At 40.7% G+C, this 19,778-nt stretch overlaps 1 protein-coding gene across 1 annotated transcript; it reads left to right on the top strand.

Moving 5' to 3' along the window:
* Positions 1-3,075: 3,075 nt before the first annotated feature.
* LOC101162001 (G-protein coupled receptor 54) lies at positions 3,076-18,845 on the top strand. Its single transcript, XM_004079431.4, has 5 exons — positions 3,076-4,118; positions 9,358-9,482; positions 16,021-16,156; positions 17,375-17,613; positions 17,762-18,845. The coding sequence occupies exons 1-5, from the start codon at positions 3,860-3,862 to the stop codon at positions 18,131-18,133; spliced, it is 1,131 nt and encodes a 376-aa protein (XP_004079479.1). The 5' UTR covers positions 3,076-3,859; the 3' UTR covers positions 18,134-18,845.
* Positions 18,846-19,778: the final 933 nt, after the last annotated feature.

The following is a 19,778-nucleotide window of genomic DNA, read 5'->3' as shown; positions in this document are numbered from 1 at the left end:
ACACAAATGACACTTTGACCTTTCTGGAATAAACAGACTGTTTATTTTTACAATGCTTACGGTAAAAACTGAAAGACAAACATCGTCTCATGCTGCAGCAGCATAATGACACTTTCTTGAGACACATTATAAACTTCCATCATCGTTTGATTTATTTTCAAAGTGTTCCCCGTGTTCTTTTAGGTAAAAGTTTTTAGTAAAAAAAAAATTCAGAAAATTCTGACTTTACTCTCAGAATTCTTACTTTTTTCTCAGATAGATTCTCAGTGATTAAAGTCAGAATTTTCTGAATTCTGCAGCTTATACTTTGAACTAAAACTTTGGAAAATACACCTTTTTTCCTGTACAGAACCTTAAGCGGCAATAGAAAGAACCCAAACAGTTAGAAAAGCTTCTAAGGGTCAGTTTAGAGCCAATATTATAGAAATAAAATGTATAACAGCTGGAAATATGGAGGACTGAATTGTGTGTGTCAAGTGAATATTCCCCCCTTTGCTGGCCGTTGCAGACAAACAGGATCCATGACTAAACAGTGGAGACTGAACAGCCAGCTGGAAGCTGAAGGCCAATCTGGAGCCACTATTCATGTTGTGGGGATGTTTTTTTTCCCTTTGACTTCCCTTCTTTCTGCCCTTCCTCCTACATCATTTATAAACCTGGTGATTCTGCAGAAGTTGATTTCAAAAAGAAGATCGGAAGAATTTGAAAGGGAAAACACGAGCAGCCATCTCAGCTCAAAACTCGTGCAGATATCAGAGACAGGAGGGGCAGGTGACACAGTGAGAAATTCGCCCTGGGTACATTTCCCTGAAAAATCTTTTTATTTTCTAGTCTTAAAGAACAGAGCAGAATGAAGTCCGATTAATGGAGAGCAAAGACCTTTGATGCTTTACATTCTTGCATCAGTGTTCCACATCAGATCAATATTTAATCCGTGCAAATTCATAATTTAAAGAAAAGATGTCTCCAAAGCATTTTGGTGAATTCAAATTTGTTCTGCTTGTTTAAACTCCAATAGTTTCCACTCAACACTGATTCTGAGCTTTTCTCTGTTCATCTTATTACAATCCCACTAATTATAGATTTTCTTCATGAGTTCATGAGTCATCCTTAGTTTCTGTTCCTGCTGAACCGCAGGGTGAACAGTCAAATTCTCCTTGTGGCTCCTGGGTCACAGCAGCTTTTTGTTGTTAAAATGTCTGGTTTTGAAGCCCCCCCCCCCCCCCCCCCCCCCCAGTGTTTACATACTGTGGTTCACTGGACTAAGGAGTCGTCCACCAAGCAAGTGAGTCACGAGCTCTGTTTCCAGGCTTGACACTCTTTTTTTGGCAAAAGTTCACAATTCTTCTAATCTGAAAGAAACCTGAATGTGGCTTCAGTTCAGGAGGAACTCAGCATTCCCTCCTCATCTCATTCATGCAGGTTAGGCCTGAAAAATTCACTGTTCAAATGCAGCTGTGAGACTCTTTAAAATCGACTCCCCAAACCGGAGAAGTTGCCTCCTTTTTCCAGACAACTGACTGACAGCTCAGTGTCTCCTTCACTGAGTACTGCTTGGGAACCCATTTATTTTTCCTTCCTCTCTGTTTTGCCGCAGACGTTGTAGCCTGGATGCTCTAGTCTTCAGTCTCTGCACAGGCGACTCCGCTGTTGAAGCCTAAAATGGAGCCGATGGGTTGAGTTTTGTGTGACGCCGAAGTCCATTTTGTTGTTTTATTTCTTCTTACAAGATGCAGTGGAGAAAATATGAAGTTTGCTCTGCAGAACTTTATGAACCGGATTAACAAAGAGTATAAAAGTTGACAGCGAGACAGTGGTGACGATGGGGTCAAAATAGCACATAATGGCGGTCAACGGAAAAACAACATTTCTGGTCTCTTCCTGAATCCTGATTACAGGTGAGCGGGTGCTTCTCAAACCTTTCACCCAGCTGTATCTATACTTAACAAACTGAAAATGCAAAATCACAAAGTACGTTTAGTGCATTTTGCATGGATGAAAATTGGTCAGACGTGATTCTACGTGGAAAAAGTGAGAAAAGTTGTGGCCTTTCCGTGAAATTTCCACAGATGTGTCACAATTGAATCACGTTTAAACCACGGAAAGAACACGTAAAACTGAAATCTGGCCCAAAATTTGTTCTTCATTTTAACGTGATATGTGCACCGTATTCATGACACAAAAGTTTTACATGGGTGGTACATGCGTGTAAAGTCCGTTAGACATACGTGGAACGGTCATGGAAAGACATGAACACGCATCTCACAAAAATCACGCACAATTGCGTAAAATTTGGGTAATGATTCCATATAAACTACAAACAATTAAACTGCGTAATTCATAAAAGAAATGTAAACAGCTCAAAACCAAATTCACGTATAGACCCATCAGCTGGAACTCTCGACGGACGTCTGCGCACGTCGACGAACGCAAACGACACTTATGACTGACGTACGTCATGCCTGTATCACCAGAGCGTGGAAAATACGCAAAATGTGGTTGTGTGACACGGCCTTTCAAGAGAAAATGTGCAAATAAACTACATTAATTATAGTTTTTAATGGGTCATTATGGGAATAACAATTGTGCATTTATAAAGGAAAAAGATTTTTCACAAATCACTTATTATTTTTAGCTAAAAGCAAGCTTTCTTTTGTTTTTGTCAAACAAAACTGTCATTTTACTTCTACCAAATATAGTTTTTGGTGAGGAAACAGGAGAAACTTTTCATGCAAAGTGTATTTGTTGTGATTTTGTTCATATTAAAATGAAAAGACAAGGAAATGAACCTTTCCACTTGACAGTGGTGATGCTTTTTGTTTTTTTACCTACTGCCGATCTCAGTGAAGAGCTGCAGTTGTTATGACTTCTCCTTTGTGGAGGAGCAAAGCAAGTGTAGGAGGCTTTACTGTTTTTATTTATTCATTTATTTCTGTGGGGAAGAAGGCAAGTTAAGGGATCATGTTGCTAGGAGACCCTTACAAAAGAACATTTTGCCCGGAGTCATGCAGTAGCCCACATGTATTGAGATGCATCCTGTGTGTGTGCGCCTTCCTCCCCCTTCAGACGCACGTGTCCTCGTTCTCGCTCATTCCCACCCCGCCGTCAGCATCTCCTGTGCCGTCCCTGCTTCAGAGAGAGTCCACTCTGCTTGGAGGATGATCACCGGGGCGATGCTGGAGGCTTTTGCATCTTCCCGTAAAGCAGATATTTGTTTTCTGCTAATTGCCAAGCGGCGGTTTGTCCCCTGAAAAGCTGGAGTGCTGGAATGAACAGAGCTTGGAATTGGCTGCAAATACAGGTGGTGGAAAAAAAGGAGGAGAAAATAAGCAGAAGTGTGGATTCTCTTGCTCGTGACCGCAGGCTCACAGGAGATTTTTGTCCGTTTTGCAGCTTTCACCTTATTTTCTATTTCAGTCTGTGCTGACTCTTTGTCAGAAACAGCTGTTTCAAGGCTCAAGGAGTGATATTGTAACACAAAGGTGCAGTTTTCCTTCAGTTTGCACTGAGAAAAAAAGCCTTTTTGTCACTTTACTTATTTGTTCTTTCAATGGTCTGTTCACATATTTAATTTTCCCTCTTTCTGCAGTGATAGGTATCACTTTATATAACCTAAGTCTCCTGAAATTATCTCACAAACGTTTTCTTCTGGGCTAAAAAATATTCTGGGAATTTCCCTTTTTTAGTTTTTTGGTCACATCCCTGGCAGCTTTGTTTTTCAGCCTCCGTCCATCGTCTTTGCCTTAGGGCAGACTGGAATCGGTACGTGCACGCTGCGTGCGCTCTCTCCCAACTGTGAGCTCTGCTTCCTTCTCCAGCCTGCTCTCCTGCCCCCCATTCCTCCCTCTGCCCTGACACCATGCACTCCTCCTCCTCCAACGGGCTCTGGAACTCCACCGAGCAGGTGGGGGTCAACAGATCCGAGGGCAACGTCTCCGGAGGGATGCATCTGGACGAGGATGAGGAGGAAGGAGATCAGCATCCCTTCCTGACCGATGCCTGGCTGGTCCCTTTGTTCTTCTCGCTCATCATGCTGGTTGGACTTGTCGGCAACTCTCTGGTTATCTATGTGATTTCTAAACACAGACAGATGAGGACGGCCACTAACTTCTACATAGGTGAGCAAATCCATGTGTGCATGACTGCAGGGCTGTTTTCAAAACGTAAAAGAGCCGCAAGATCTGGTGGATCCTGTAGAATAATGTTAATCACTTGCCTCAAAAGACCTGCTATAAATAAAGAAAAGAGGAAGGTCAGTGCTCTCTAGCTGAATCTGCGTTTGCTGAGTTCATACCAACAGATAAAAACGCCGTCTGCTTGCTGCGGTTTTAACTTTCATCATGAGCAGGAGGAGCAGGTGCTCGGATGTGAAGGAACAGGTGTAGGAGGCTAATCTCATTTCCCCGGCGTAGTGAGCGTGCACCTCGGGAGTTTTGAGACGGAAAACAATTTGCAATTAACAATTTGTGCAGCTGACAGCTCTGTGAGGCTTATTGCTCCAAAAAAATCCGAACACGATGCAGAAGGGATTTGTTGCACAACTGTTGCTTCTCTGCTAAACATCTGGACCTTTTTGTTTTGGTTAACATGATTATAGCTTCAATTCTGGACTACATGATATTTGATTTGCTTTTTAGAAAACATTCTGCACACAACATGCGAAACATGTGCTAAAATTGCGAAACATTCTCAACTGTCTAAATAACATTTAAGTACACATCTGTTAAGATTCTCATTTATCCAGAAGAAAAAGTTTTAAACACCTACTCAAATTAAAATTGTGTTGTTGTTTTTTTACACGTTCTTAAGGTATTTTTCTGATGTTGGAGGACATTTATAAAGAAAATTAAGCTGATAACTGCTTTTCTGAGTATTTCTTTATTCAAATCGTTGTGAATGAGGAGCAGACAAAAAAATGCTGTTTCAAAAAGGGGATATTTGTGGCGTAGAAAAAAATCCTCAAAGCGGGGGCCACAAGCTCCCTGCTCCGCTCCATTCTGATGCATCCGCTTTCCCTGTACGTCTTTGTTTTCCTCGTCTGAGCTGGAATCCGGATCCCAACTGTACGGCTGGATAACTCTGATATTAATAAACATCGTTGTTGAACCATTGATGTTGGGTTGGGGGTTTGAGGGGCTGTAAGCTAGGAGGAGAGCATGAAAATAAGTGGGTAAAGAGAAGTGGGGGCAGACAAATTTCTAATGAATTCTGCCGCTCTGCAGAAACAAAAAAAATACAAACAGGCTTTTTGATTTTGGCTAAAAACAACACAATCATAGTTCAAGGGCCTATTTAATGCAAAATCAACTTTTAGATTTTTTTATCATTTTTGTATTATTATATTATTTCCTCACGGAGAACAATCTAAAAGCGTTTTTTTGTGCAGTTCATTTTTGAGCATTCCTCTAAAACCCTGCACTCTGAGCACCAGTCTTCACATTGTGACATCACAAAGTGAGGAACCGCCCCTTTCAGGAAGAGTTTGTGGTGCCAGCACCGCCCCTAGGTTGACACACACCCATTTTCCCAGAGGAGCTAGCGGTGATTAGCATTTTGTATGCACAATGTGCACATGCATGATTGCAAAAGTTTTGTGGGGGAAAAGCGGACACGCCGCCAAAGCCGCCTCTAGGTTGATGTCATGAATTGGGCAGCACCCACAAGGAGAGAAAGGCGGAGCCTCAGGAATTGAGTCCTCTTACTTCTGGGTAGGAAAATGAGCTGCGAAAAAAAACTCACATTTCATTAAAGAAATCACGTGCCAAAGGTTATATATGATCTAAAAATGGATATACTGTATTTTACTTTGAAAGGCTTAAGAAAAGCAGGATATGTAAGTGTGCGTTATTACTTTTTAACGCACGCCGTGGAAGCCTGAACTGTCCGATGCGAACCGTCTTGTTTTTTCGGATTTAGATCGCTTTTCTCACAAAAAGCGGACTATGTATTACGAGATGCGGCGCATCGCTCAGCACCACCGCTGCAGTCAAGATTCGGCGATATATATATGCGGATCTTCCCGATGGGTTGAATAAAGCATCAGTTCAGAGAGAAAGTTCACTTCTTACCGCTTGTTTTTGTTCAAAGTATGAAGCAAAAGGTTGTTTTAAAGAAGCTGGTGCACTGATACGAAACATTCAAGCTAGGTGACCGGAACTTCTTTTTTCACCGTGCGGTTATCAGGTTTTAATGCACACCCAGCAGCCAATCAGATTTGAGTATTCACCCGGACCGTGGTATAAAGGCTCTTTAACATCTCCTTGAATGCAGAATCATATGTGAGCCTTTTTTTCACAATGTGAAATAAATTCAGGCGTCAAGGGGTTAAAAAGGTCAGCTTTTTTTCATGTTGGAGATGTTTTTGCCTCTTAACCAAAAAAAATACTGTTTTCTATTGTTACTTAACACATTAATACACTTGATAAATCCTCACGTAAATGAGTATGAATGGCACTTTAGAGCCACTGCTGTTTTTTATTGATGATTAGTTCTCGGGGCTCAGAGCTCGCTGTGAAAGTATAATTGTCTTCCTTGTTCTTCCTGGTTTTCATCTGATTAGATTTGGCTCAGAGGGTTTATGATGTTTAAGGAATCAGGGAAAATAAATAAAATCTAAGATGTGCATTTACCTTGAAGCTGAGTCCTAATTTAAAACTGAGGACCCTAACTTCGATTCAGTGGTTCATCACTGCGTTATTGTTTTTATAACACATCAAGAACAACTTCAATAAATGATTTAAATGAATATAAACAAAAACAAGTGAACAACACTTGAAATGTGTGCAGATGAAATGAGCACATTTGGGGGAAGGATGTCATTTCTGGACGTAACACCAACATATTCAGGAATCAAACCTCTCAAGGGTTGAAAGGTTTTCATATTCGGCTTCGTTTAATTAGCAGCTGCAACATCTGTCTTATCCTATTCCGCATAATACTTCAGCAGCTGATTAGATCAGCCATTAGAGCTCAGAGCAAGTGGTGTGTGGTGTCAGGACGAGAAAGGGAAGCCGGAGCCAGACTGCCAAGGTTGGTCTTGCAACCTTTGCTTGGCGTGTGAAGCACACAGAGATGTGAGATTTATATCAGGTTGGCCACTTGAATGAAGATGAGACACACTGAGTGCTTTGTGTCCATCTGTGTGCACAGACTCAGAGATTCATAACCGAAACTCCTGGATGATTCAAAGCAAAATGCTGCAAACAACCAACAGAGCAGCTGCAGCTTGAAACTTAAGTGTAATTACTGTCAAAAACAAAGTTTCACATAATGTAACTTTACCATTTCCCTTAAAAAAGGAACATTCTCTGCTCTATTTTTGCGCCACATCAGTGAAAGATTTCTTCAAAAGGTTGTATAACAACTACAGATGCTGTGTGGGAGGAAGTGACATCTGGAAAACAGGAGTCCGTCAAGGATGTGTGATGTCAGCTCTTCTCTTCAACATAGTGATAGACTGGGTGATGAGGCGCACGACTGACGCAGGACCAACTGGCATCAGATGGACACTCTTCTCCACCATTGAGGATCTCGACTTTGCTGACGATCTGGCACTGATCTCTTGTATTCACCGACACATGCAAGACAAGACTGAGCGGTTAAGCCGATTTGGATCCCAGGTTGGTCTCAAAATCAACCAAAGCAAGTCAGCGATTTTGACCTTGAATACTACGTCACAGCCCCCCATCCAGGTCAATCATCAGAATTTACCATTCACTGAAAGCTTTACTTATTTGGCTAGCATCATCACGTCAGAAGGTGGAAGTAATAAGGACATACAGAACAGGATTAATAAAGCAAGGGTCGCTCGCATTCATAAGCATGAACAATATTTGGAAGACATCACAGTACAGCACTAAGACAAAACTGAAGCTCTACAGCAGCTGTGTTCTGTTAGTATTACTGTATGGAGCAGAGTGCTGGAGAATGACACAGCAGGACTTGACAAAACCTTCGAACTTCCAAACCAAAAATTTAAGGAGGATATTAAGAATTTTCTGGCCCCAAAAGATTTCCAATGAAGATCTATTCTTCCGCAGCAATCAAGAAGACATGTCATCAATTATCCTCAAGAGACGCTGGACATGGATTGGACATGTACTCAGGAGTGAAGACAACACAATAATAAAGACAGCAATACATTGGACACCAGATGGAAAAAGAAAAAGAGGACGGCCGAAGATCACCTGGCGCCGAACAGTAGAAACCGATTTGAAAGAATTTGGACACACGTGGGGAACCATCATCCCCTTGCCCCGCGACCGTCAGAAGTGGAAAGATTTCGTTGCTGCCCTAAGCGTCTCAAGGCGTAAAAGGCAGTAAGAAGAAGAAGAACCATTGACTGTATGTGAGAACTGGACTGAGTGACTCCTCCCCTTGGCATTCCAAAGTAAAAGTGCCCACTTCCTACCATAAGCCAACATTCCATAGACTTCCATAGAAACATCTTTAGACGCAATGCATTGTGGTCTTAATTCCAGTTAGCATCAATCCACACTAGTTCTTCTCAGAGAAGCACTCGATTTTTTTGATTGTACTTTCAGACCCACGGCGGGCGAGATTTAGATTTAGATTTAGATTTCGCAACACAACACAAAACAACACAACACTGAAAAAATCTGTCTGAGTCGTGTCCGAGTCATGTGACTCGAGTCCGCGCGTAACTAGGCAGAGAACAGTTTTTGCTGAATATTTATTTATGTATTTTAAAAGAGGAAAAAAAGATATTTTTTAATCTCATACACACGCGCCTGACAAAACCAGACACTAATACACTAATGCACTAATACAATCATAACAGGTCAAACAAGACGTAGAAGGGGAACTTATGAATTGGTTTGCTGTTTCCATTCAGTAAACAACAAACAATATTGTAAACAATATTGTCATAATATTGATGACAATATTATATTTATATTATAGCATTAAAAATTCCTTTGTTCTGGGGTTTTTATTTTTTGCACATGGCTTTGTGGATCTTTAGCAGAAATTAGAGGAAAGTATTTGAAGTTAAGAACTTTTAGATGAAAGAGAAAACTGGAAACATAACTTCAACAAAAAGAGGCATTTCAAGTGATCAGCTAAACTCCAACTAAAAGTTATAATGATGTCAGTTCATCAATCATTTCAATGCACCAAAACGTTTCTGTTTTGTATGTTTAATTGCATTGATATCCTACATTCTTAATCTAAATTCCAGCAGAAATCAATGTTGATTTTTAAATGTAAGGAAAGACAAATCTCTCATGACGAATGTCAGAAATGCAGCCAACAGGACGCTTTTTTTGTCATCCTACAGCTGCTGCAGTCTGGAGACTAAAAGCCCCTCTCTGTTTAATTTTATTTTCTCCTGTCAAGCAAACCTGGCTGCCACTGATATCATCTTCTTGGTGTGCTGCGTCCCCTTCACCGCCACCCTGTACCCCCTACCTGGATGGATCTTCGGCACATTTATGTGCAAGTTTGTTGCTTTTTTGCAGCAGGTAACATAATTACATCACACTCACTTTTTTTTCTTTTTTTCAAATTTGGCATCCATAACCTGAGTGAGTTTTTGTGGCGAGTGCAGTGAAAACATGAGATCAAATGAACATTCAGCTACAACAGGGGAAACTGCTATAAAACGAGTGGTACAGTTTATTTTTTTGGTTCACTAGACCCAACAGCAATTGCAAGAAACGTGCTGAAAAGTTGAAAGAAACTAAAACTTTGTAGATGCTTAACTTTAAAACAGTAGTTTATATAAATAATTACAGGTCTGTGTAACAACATTAGAAAATCCATCAACAACTTCTGGCCTTTAAATATGTTGTTTTTTTGTTTTTTTTGTCAGGATGCAAGGACACTTTGTTCAGCAGCTTTTTGCATGACCCAAAGCCGTCCCTGAACTCACCAGTTTGCCAATCTCATCAGGAATGAGGCAGAAACACTACGAGTATAGTTTTCATTTTACCTATTAAAATAAGAGAAAGAGAAAGTTTTTCATCTTTAAATAAAAAAAAAAGAAACAATTGAAACTCTGGCTTCAGAAAGCTTTACATCAAAGACTGTTTTATTGCTGCAAAGCTCCATTCAGTTCTCTTCATTAGACTTTTAAGCAAAGGCTAATGTGTAAAGAGAAGTGACAGGATTCAGGGTTAAGGAGTAAAGGTGGTGTAAGGTGGAGTTCCAAACACAAACAGATGAGAATTAGAGTCTTGATCTATTCTCAAGGGAAGTGAAGCTGCACAGACTGTCTTTGATGCCAAAAACAGTGTTTTTTTTGTTGTTGTTTTTTTACAATTTAAACATATTTTGTTTCTGTAGCAACAAGCAGTAAATCGTTAGAATTTAGCAGTCTCTTGTCCCTTGGGTGCCGGCTCCCTGGGCCCGGCGGTGCCCTCTCCGCACGGTGGGGGGGTTCATATTACACCTGAGCCGGGGGTGTTCGTGTCCCTGGGGGGTGGGTCCTGGTCCTTCCCCCTGGGCGCTGGGCCCCGCCAAACTTCCAACATGGCCGAGCCTGGTCGGGCCATATTTATAACATCCCTTGTGGGCCGCCCTTTTTTCCCCGGGGTTCCCCCCTCCTGGGCGGGGGCGGCGGGCCCCTGCCTTGCTCCTACCTGGACCAACCGTGGGCCGGGTGGGTGGCTGCCTGGAGTGCGGAGCGGGTCTCCCTTGGGGGGTCCTGGCTCGTACCTGGGGTCGGGGCGGGGGGATGCCCGGAACTCCTGGGTGGTGGTGGGGTGCTCGTCTGGGGCTGTGGGCGTCCCTCTCCGGTGGGGCCCTGCGTTGGGCTCTTCCGGCGCGGCGGGGGGCTGCTTTCCTGGCTGGGCTGGGGCGGCGCTCTCTTTCCCTCTGCGCCTCCCTGCTCTCTGGCTCTGGGGGCCTCGCGGCGGTCCTGCTGGCCCTGGCCTGGGTGGCGGTCTTGGTCGCCCGGGGGGCGGTTGTTCCCTGCCTGTTCCCGTGTGGCGTTGGGGGAATTCCGGCTTCCAGCTGCCGCTGCGGCGGGGGTCTGGGTATGGGGGTGGCTGGGCGCTCCTCCTCCTTCTTTTCACATTCCACCATCCATTTTAGAAGAACATATACACTCACCTGAGCACAGGTGTTAGCCCACCTTTGCACTAATAGTTTGCATGATTGAATGAATGAAAGATTTCACACTAGTTGGTTTAAAGGCATAGGTATGCGTTCGTGAACACTATCTGTTTTGTGTGCATGTTGACATGTGGACATTTTTGCGGCTAGCAGGTGTGTTGATAATATTTGAGTGTGTGTGAACAGGCCCCGCCCTTTTTGTACTACATTTGAACCGTACCGTAACGATAAACAACCAGTAAACCTGTCTGCTCTATGCTGCTTCATGGTCTTATCCCCCTTCCCCTCCTATTATCACCCTCCTACCCCCCCCTCTCTCTAACGTCCCTCTCTCTTCTTCCCCTCTTTCCTTTTCCGTCCGGTCCAACACCAAAGATTTTCAAACATGATTGAAATTAATAAAGTTTGGCCTCAATTACAAAAGGGGTTTATTCAGACATACCTTTGGTTTGTCTGAAGATGAATAACCCCTCTTGTTAAATTAAAATATGTCCAACACAAGAGGCCCTCAGCTTTCATCTGTTTGCCCAGCTGTTGGACAGGACAAGTTAAAAAAAAAAAAAAAAAAAAAGAATTTAGCAGTCTCTTTAAAAACGTCCAGAGTGTGATTTTAAAGAAACTAATAATGAAGTAACAGCAAATAATGAGTTTTATTTTGAAAAGAAGGAGCTCTTCATTTGAATATTTTGCATAAACTGGTTCAATAGGGAGATGATTCAGACATTTTAGCCTGAATTTCTGCCTTTAATAGCATTGAAAGTCTAATACCTGAATAAAAACCCTGATGACTAAAATCTATTTAAATATATATATTCATGGTGCCGAAAAAGAAAGAAAAAAATGGTTTTCTATCTGTAATTTGTGCTGTCTTCATTAATCTTGCATGCCTGAACCTGTCTCCTATCTGGAGCACCTTAGGAAATTCTAAAACGACTACAATTCTCCTGGAGTCTAATTAAGCGGTAAAACCTGTCTGAGCTGAACTAATCAATGAAGGGAAAACGGACAGTGTTTAATAACACCTATGGAAACGAATGCAGCTGCCAACATGAACAGGGTGTGAGGGAATTCAAACTCCTGGGTGGATTTCTGGGGAAATGGGGATTTATTGTTCAAACATCAATACTACCTCTTTTTTTATAGGAAATTTTGCAGGCGCTGCGTACGTGTTTGACATTTGTTGAAACACATCCTATGTTTTTTTTTTCAGCTTTTGAACATCTAGTAGGCTAAACTGATGCACCAACCAGACATGGAAGTGGAATCAAAAACTCTGTTTACTCAGTTTTCTAATGATCAGGAGGGAACCGTGAACGATTGTTAACTCTTATTTAACTTCACTGAAAGCACGTGAGCGAAAACAAGTGAACTCATATATTTAAAGCTACAGTTTTGAGCCGTACTGTAATAAGAGCTACTCTAGCAGTGCAGAAATTGCTGCCTATGGAAAAACAAAATACGACCTTTTCAATGTGAAGCTGCACCAACGATAAACGTCTGCTGGACTTCTTTTACTTGTTTTTGAGGATAAAAATTGCAAGACACAAAAAAATAAAAATCTGTAAATGTGATTGATAGATGCCAATAAAGAGCCCAGTCTATGATTAGACCTGAGGGAAACGTCGTGGTCAAACTAACGGCAGGCAACGCGTTCCTGCGTGTTATTTAACGCACCCTGCTCATGTTCTAATTGGTTGGACACACCTGAACCAGGTAATCAGTCATGAGTAGGGCTTGGATATCCATAGAGCATGAAGACACAGCAGCCATCTATCCATTCAGAGAGCAGAATCACACTTCAATGATTGTTAAACTACTGCAGAAAAGAATAGTGTTTAGAGTTTTGGATCTTTCTAATTAGTTTTTGTAAATCATTTTTAATATCATGAGACTTTAAAAAGGTGTTTTTGTGAAATGTCCCCTGAAGGGACAGACAGCAACACAGTAAAATGTACTAAAAACAAAAAGAAGAACCACCAGAGGAATAAATAACTAAAAGGATGAAATGTATGAATAAGGGCAGACAAAAGTAATTAGCAGAAAGAAGAGGAGCAGATTAATATGAAAAAGAGGATTAAGTAAACACTGAAGGCTAATTAGATAAACTAATGAAGCCAGTGAGGCAAAGACGAAAAGAGACAGAGAAGGTGATGATTAAAATAGAATATTAACCAGAAAGTGGACAAAAACAGCATGTTTACTCAGACAAGTCTAAGGCCAGTCCAAGGTTTTAGGGTCACCAAAAATAAAAGGAAAATTTACGACTTTTTTCTCGTAAAAAGGAAGTAAACAGGATGCGCGCAGCAGCAGAGCAGACGGACTAGACTCAATGGAACAGATGAGCTGAATGTTTATTTATTTATTTGAATTTACGAGATTTAAAGTCGTACATTTGCGACTTTGTTCTCTTAATTTAACATTTATGACTTTTTTCTTGTGAATGTACGACTTTATAGCCATGGTTTAAAATAAAAATGTTTGTTTAGACACTGGCCCTAAAACTCCATTGTAGCTGTGGTTCCCAAATTAACATGTTAAGAACAAATCAATGATGCAAACAAATTTACAGGCACACTGTAAATAGCTCCACCTTGGCAGGTTATCTTAATGCTTTAATGACTTCGGTGTTTGAATAAAAAATATTTTAGTCACGTGCATTTTTTTTTTTTTTTGCGGATTTTTCCTTTTATTTTTCCCATTAAAACCTTTACATTCCAAACTTTTTTTAAATAGTATTTGTAATCTGTTAACATCTGTTAACAGATCTGAAATTGTTGTGTGGAAATAGTTGCAAACAGTGTCTGCTGCTTCCATCAGAACGTGAAGACGTATGGCGGGAGTCACAAAATCTCGCCTGACTTTGAATTTACATGGGAAACTCACAATTTTAGGTAATTCAAACGTAATAATAATATTTATATCCAACAGTAGTGACAATTCCATTTTTTGAGTGTGAATAGAGGAAGGAAAGTTGCTCCTTACTCCTTCATATTAGACTTTTTTTACAAATAAAATAAATCATAAATCAAGGCTGTCAGAGTAAACACACAATGAAACTCACAGAAAAACGACTGTGTGAAAACTTAAAGTGAACTTTGTCTTTACCGTGCTTTTGTTTTGTTTTGTTTTTTTTAACTTGTCCTGTCCAACAGCTGGGCAGACAGATGAGAGCTGAGGGCCTCTTGTGTTGGACATATTTTACTTTAACAGTAGGGGTTATTAATCTTCAGACAAACCAGAGGTATGAATGAATAAACCCCTTTTGTAATTGAGGCCAAACTTTATTAATTTCAATTATGTTTGAAAATATTTGGTGTTGGACCGGACGGAAAAGGAAAGAAGGGAAGAAGAGAGAGGGACGTTAGAGAGAGGGGGGGATAAGACCATGAAGCAGCATAGAGCAGACAAGTTTACTGGTTGTTTATCATTACTGGTTGTTTATCATTACGCACAGTCTTAACTGTGCTTTTGAAACTCTAAAGAGTTTTAAGAGATCTTTTAACAGATACTTTTGAAGTTAATTGTGTGCGATTAAAATATCTAAAATTATAGAATCATAGTTTAAAATGTCAATACTTGTGTACTTATATACAAAGTAAATCAGACCATAATCTTTAATTAAATTAATACATTTAGATGAATATGTGACATTATGACATGATGAAAAGGGTTATTTTTCTATCAGCAGCTCCAAAGACATTTATATATATTTTTTGATGACCTGTGACCTACACACACTTTTTTGCGATCACGGGACATATTGGGGACCCCCTGGTTTAAAAGAACTTTATCCTACTCTCCACACAGATAGGAATAGTCCAAACTGGTTAAGAAAGAAAACTGCTTCAAAGATTGTACATGATCTTTCCTGACAGCTGATTGAAACCCAGCTCAGAGGATCTACTTTCACGGTGGAAGAAATAGCTGTAGGGCCTGCAGGACTTCACAGGAACAAATTTCTAATATTCTGGAGAATGTCCTGATACAAACAAAGGTGTTTCAAAGGTACCATCATCAGAGGAGAGAGGTAGATCGTTTGAACATTTTCTCATCAGGACCTTCATGCAGATGATTCCTGTTTTATTTGTAATGTTTAACTTCTGTTGCTGTAATAAAACAGCGTTTAACGCAGTTAATACAAAACAGAATAAACAGACTTTTTTCAAGGTTTGTTACTTAAGAATCCCGTGAGTGTGGCATCCTCCCTCCCAAATCCATCCGTGCTGAACTCACCGTGAACCCCCCTCTTTGAAATACTGATGCGTTGCTCCACAGCTCTGCAGGATAATGGCGTCTGGACCCATTCTCAGGAATCACCAAACAATGGTTGGACACAGAAAAAAAGACCATTAAGGGAGATTCTAACCTTTCATGTTCTCACATTTCTATTATTCCTGCAATCTTAGGAAAATGATGCTGTCATGCTAGTTTATGTCTGCTGTGCAGAAAGAAAGTGAAAAAATGTGTTGGAAAGCAACAAAACAGCATCAATGACTCCTAATCATTTCAGACTATGAATTAGAGAAACTCAAAAATGACTTAACTAAAAAAAAAAAAAGACTCTTTGAAGGTTGGAACCAACTCATAATCATTAAATATGGACAGGGAGCTGCTGTTTAATTGCTGTTCTTCTTTAGAAGTTTAATTTAGTTAGGGCTCACAAAACCACACTGAAAATGTAACTTGGTAAAAATAATTACCTCAAACAGAATCTATTTTCCTTCCAAATACTGTTAATTAATCTTTAACCCACTTTTTCCATTTCCTTGTCGTTTCTTTGGAAGCTCAGAGAACTGAACAAATCTGAGCCAAATTTAAAAGTGAACATTAAAAGAAAAGTCAAAACACAGGCAGATCTTGGTTATCCACCTTAGAAAGTAACTCTTGATCTAAAGAGTGTGCTTGAAAGGGCTCTGACTTGGCTTCTCCGTGTCTGCCCTATAGGTGACAGTGCAGGCTACTTGTATCACCCTGACTGCAATGAGTGGCGATCGTTGTTATGTGACCGTCTACCCCCTGAAATCTCTCCGCCACCGTACCCCAAAAGTAGCCATGATTGTCAGTATCTGCATTTGGATAAGTATGTTGCATTGTTCTTTAATACCTTGAAAACAGTGATTACAACAATATTTAGAAATTTGTAATAATATTTTCCGCACTATAAGGCACACTTAAAAGCCTTAATGTTTTTCTAAATAAGTCCATTTACAATCTTTTTAATTAATTCTGGTTGTGCTGTTGCATACAATGATGTGTGCTACTGTGGATACACTAGCGCAACTAACATGTAGCGGTGTCAGACTATGTTTTCTTTAATAAAGGCTGTATCAAACAGCCACTACGTACATTTTGGGCATAATGCGCTGATGAAAACTACGTAGAAAAAGTAAGAAAAGTTGTGGTCTTTAGGTGAAACTTTCACAGATGAATCACGAATGAATTGAGTTAAAACCACGGAGGAAGTACAAATAAGCCATGTTAATTACCACAGAACATAAACCGCGCGTGGTTATTGGCTAATAAATATGGAATTTATTAGTATTTCGAGTGACAATTACATGATTTTAACGTGATATGTGCGCCGTTTACGCGATATAAAGAATATACATCGGTGGTTCATGCATGAAAAGTCTGTCAGACATACGTGGAAAAGGAGTGGAAAGCCAGAAATTTTCGTATGGATCTCCCGAAAAATCACACACAATTGCATAAGAGTTACGGAATAATTGCGTTTAATTATGTAAAATATGTGTAAACTGCATAATTCTCCCAACAATTCTGAACAGCTCAAAACAGAATTCCCGTAAATACATATCGTACAGACACCGAAACCCTCGACTGACATTTGTTCACATCGACTAATAACAAACACAAGAAACACTTCTGAACTATGTATACCACGCATGAATCACTGACCGAAGACCGACAATTCATACCAATGCGCAAAATGTACGTAGATAGCGTTGCCACAGTGATGTTTGTTTCAGCGGTCTGTTTTTTTACATGTTGCAAATGAGGTTGAGTTGTACAGGTATTGTAAATAGGTTAATGCATCACACATGGCTAACTTGTAGTGTGTCACAAGCAAGAGTTACGTTGAACGTAGTTAAGAGGGTCTGACGGACTGATTTGTTTTCGCTCAATGCGCCTTACACTTATATATGACATACTGGAAGTTTGAAAGTAGACCCTTCATTGACAGTGCGCTTTATAATCTGGTGTGCCCTGTAGTGCGGAAAATACAATCATGACATGAAGGAGAAGTCATTTCTGCTGACACACTTGTGGTTCCATCCAGGCTCTTTCATACTGTCATCTCCGATCCTAATTTACCAACGACTAGAGGAGGGATATTGGTACGGCCCGAGACAATACTGCGTGGAAAGATTTCCCTCAAAGCTTCACGAGAGGGCCTTCATCCTCTACCAGTTCATAGCTGCGTACCTGCTGCCGGTGCTGACGATCTCCTTCTGCTACACTCTGATGGTAAAAAGGGTTGGTCAGCCCACAGTGGAACCAATAGACCACCACTATCAGGTATGAAGAACATCTGTTGTATTGCATTTTTATCGCATTTGAGACAAGTCAATGAATTGAACCAGAGGCCATCACAGGCAGCAGCTTTTTCCAAAGTTTGAAAGAATTGAAAAAAGCTTGATGGTCCGTCTCTTGGTGTCCTCTTCAGGTCAACCTTCTGTCTGAAAGAACAATCAGCATCAGGAGCAAAGTCTCCAAGATGGTGGTGGTGATCGTTCTACTCTTCGCCATCTGCTGGGGTCCCATCCAGATATTTGTCCTTTTTCAATCCTTCTACCCAAACTACCGTCCAAACTACACAACCTACAAGATCAAGACATGGGCCAACTGCATGTCCTACGCTAACTCTTCAGTCAACCCCATCATCTATGGATTCATGGGGGCCAGCTTTCAGAAGTCCTTCAGGAAAATCTTCCCCTTCCTGTTTAAGCACAAGGTCCGAGATAGCAGCATGGCCTCAAGGACCGCCAATGCCGAAATCAAGTTTGTGGCTGCAGAGGACGGGAACAATAATGACTGACAGTAAACGCAAAAACACAAGAGGAAAGTGTTTGTATGGTCTTACAATCTACAATAACAATGATTGTATGGTTTTTATTCATTAAATAAGAGGTTAAATGTCACGTAACACTTTTTCTTTCAAAGAGATCTTTGAACTTAACAAATCATAATCAAATGTTTATCAAAGCCACAAGCGGCGTCGCATGGGCTGAAGGCGACACCTGCCCTTGAACTCGTCGCTCCCCTTTGACCCGCCTTCACGGCTGCCACAAGGCCGTTTAGCCAGTCACAGCTTTTCTTCTTGTTTAATCTCCATAGCAACTATTTCATCGTTTTGTTGGCAGGGGTTTACAAACAGGTCTTTGTAATTTTTCAGAAGAATTAGCAAAAGGAAACGTTTAGATTCCCTTGGCAACAGAGGTTTGTGTTGACCACGCCCACCTTCCTAATATGTTCCAATTGTATGTCCTATCGCTTTGTTCAGCTTGAGCCAAAGGTCCCTGTATTACATTTCACAACATTTTCTGATCAATAAAGGAACACGACACCTTTGCCGACTCGTCCTACAAACAATGTTAAAAACTTCTTATTCCAGGACTTTTTCTCCTGCCGATAAAGTGAAATCCCAAAGAAGAGTTTTAATATGTGGCTCGTACTAAAGGTGATTTGTTTTTCTGTTTTTGTTTTAAATAATGGCACCCTCTTCCTAAAATTAAAGGTCAGAAAATGTTTGTGGTCGTTGACTTAAGCTGGTGGCTTATGTGTTAGATTTCATGAAGATCGCTCAAACAAAAGTTTTACTTTTTCCACATTGTTGGAAAATGTGACAAATTTCACACTTTGTCGCAAAATGGCGCCAAGCCGAAAGTCCTGTGGCCATCCCATAATCATTTTTAATTTGAATATATCTGTTATGTGTGTCTTGTTTTTATTAGAGGATTTTTAACATTTTTTTATTCTCATAAGAGATTTTGGCCCCATTCATGTATTTGTTTCACGGTTTCTCCCGCTGTGATGTCATCATTTTGTTTGTGAATAATTGTTTTAACTTATCATTTTGATTTTTTTCTGTCGTGTTGGCACGTGAATGTTTGACACCAGCAAGTTTCCGAAGACGTCTGGATACTGTAGATGTACAGCTGTTCTCTCACTGGCGGATGAGGATGATGAGGATGAAGAGGAGGGCTCTAACTGAGTTCTTCAATCTGTTGCTCCTCTGACAACAACCCACAGGAACAAATGAGATTTGAGTCACAGTAGGTAAACCTCATTACCGGACCACAAAGCCCGTCTTTCCCACCGAATCTGCGGCACGAACAGCATCTCCACACATTTTTTACATCTTCACATTCTGTACATGATGCTGTTCCTGTGACTGAAACAAGGGGGGACGGGGGAGGCATCTGAGTGACTGGGGCAGTGAAGGGGACATGGATGCAGTGCTGAGCTGTCATGTCAAAAAGGAAGGGAGCTGCAGGTCCACCAGGTAATCTATTTTTTTACACACAGGAAGGAAAAGGGTTTGTGCATTTGTGTCATTTCCAGGTAAAAATGTGTTGAACAAAATGTTGATGTCGTCCAGGAGGAAGTCTGAGACAGACTTGAAATTGTGTGTTTGATGATTATAAGAAAGGATGGAAAAATGGACAAAAAAACTTGAATTC

Source organism: Oryzias latipes, chromosome 17 (assembly GCF_002234675.1).
Source record: "Oryzias latipes chromosome 17, ASM223467v1".
Lineage (NCBI taxonomy): Eukaryota > Metazoa > Chordata > Actinopteri > Beloniformes > Adrianichthyidae > Oryzias > Oryzias latipes.
The sequence above is the reverse complement of the archived record's forward strand: the minus strand, read 5'-3'. Positions and strand labels throughout refer to the sequence as shown.

What these genes read in the sequence shown, in the direction of transcription:
- LOC101162001 (XM_004079431.4), top strand. Translation starts at nt 3,860, where the DNA reads ATGCACTCCTCCTCCTCCAACGGGCTCTGGAACTCCACCGAGCAGGTG. An exon ending in GGCCACTAACTTCTACATAG is followed by an intron (nt 4,119 to 9,357) that starts GTGAGCAAATCC and finishes TCTCCTGTCAAG; the next exon opens with CAAACCTGGCTGCCACTGAT. An exon ending in CAATAGACCACCACTATCAG is followed by an intron (nt 17,614 to 17,761) that starts GTATGAAGAACA and finishes TGTCCTCTTCAG; the next exon opens with GTCAACCTTCTGTCTGAAAG.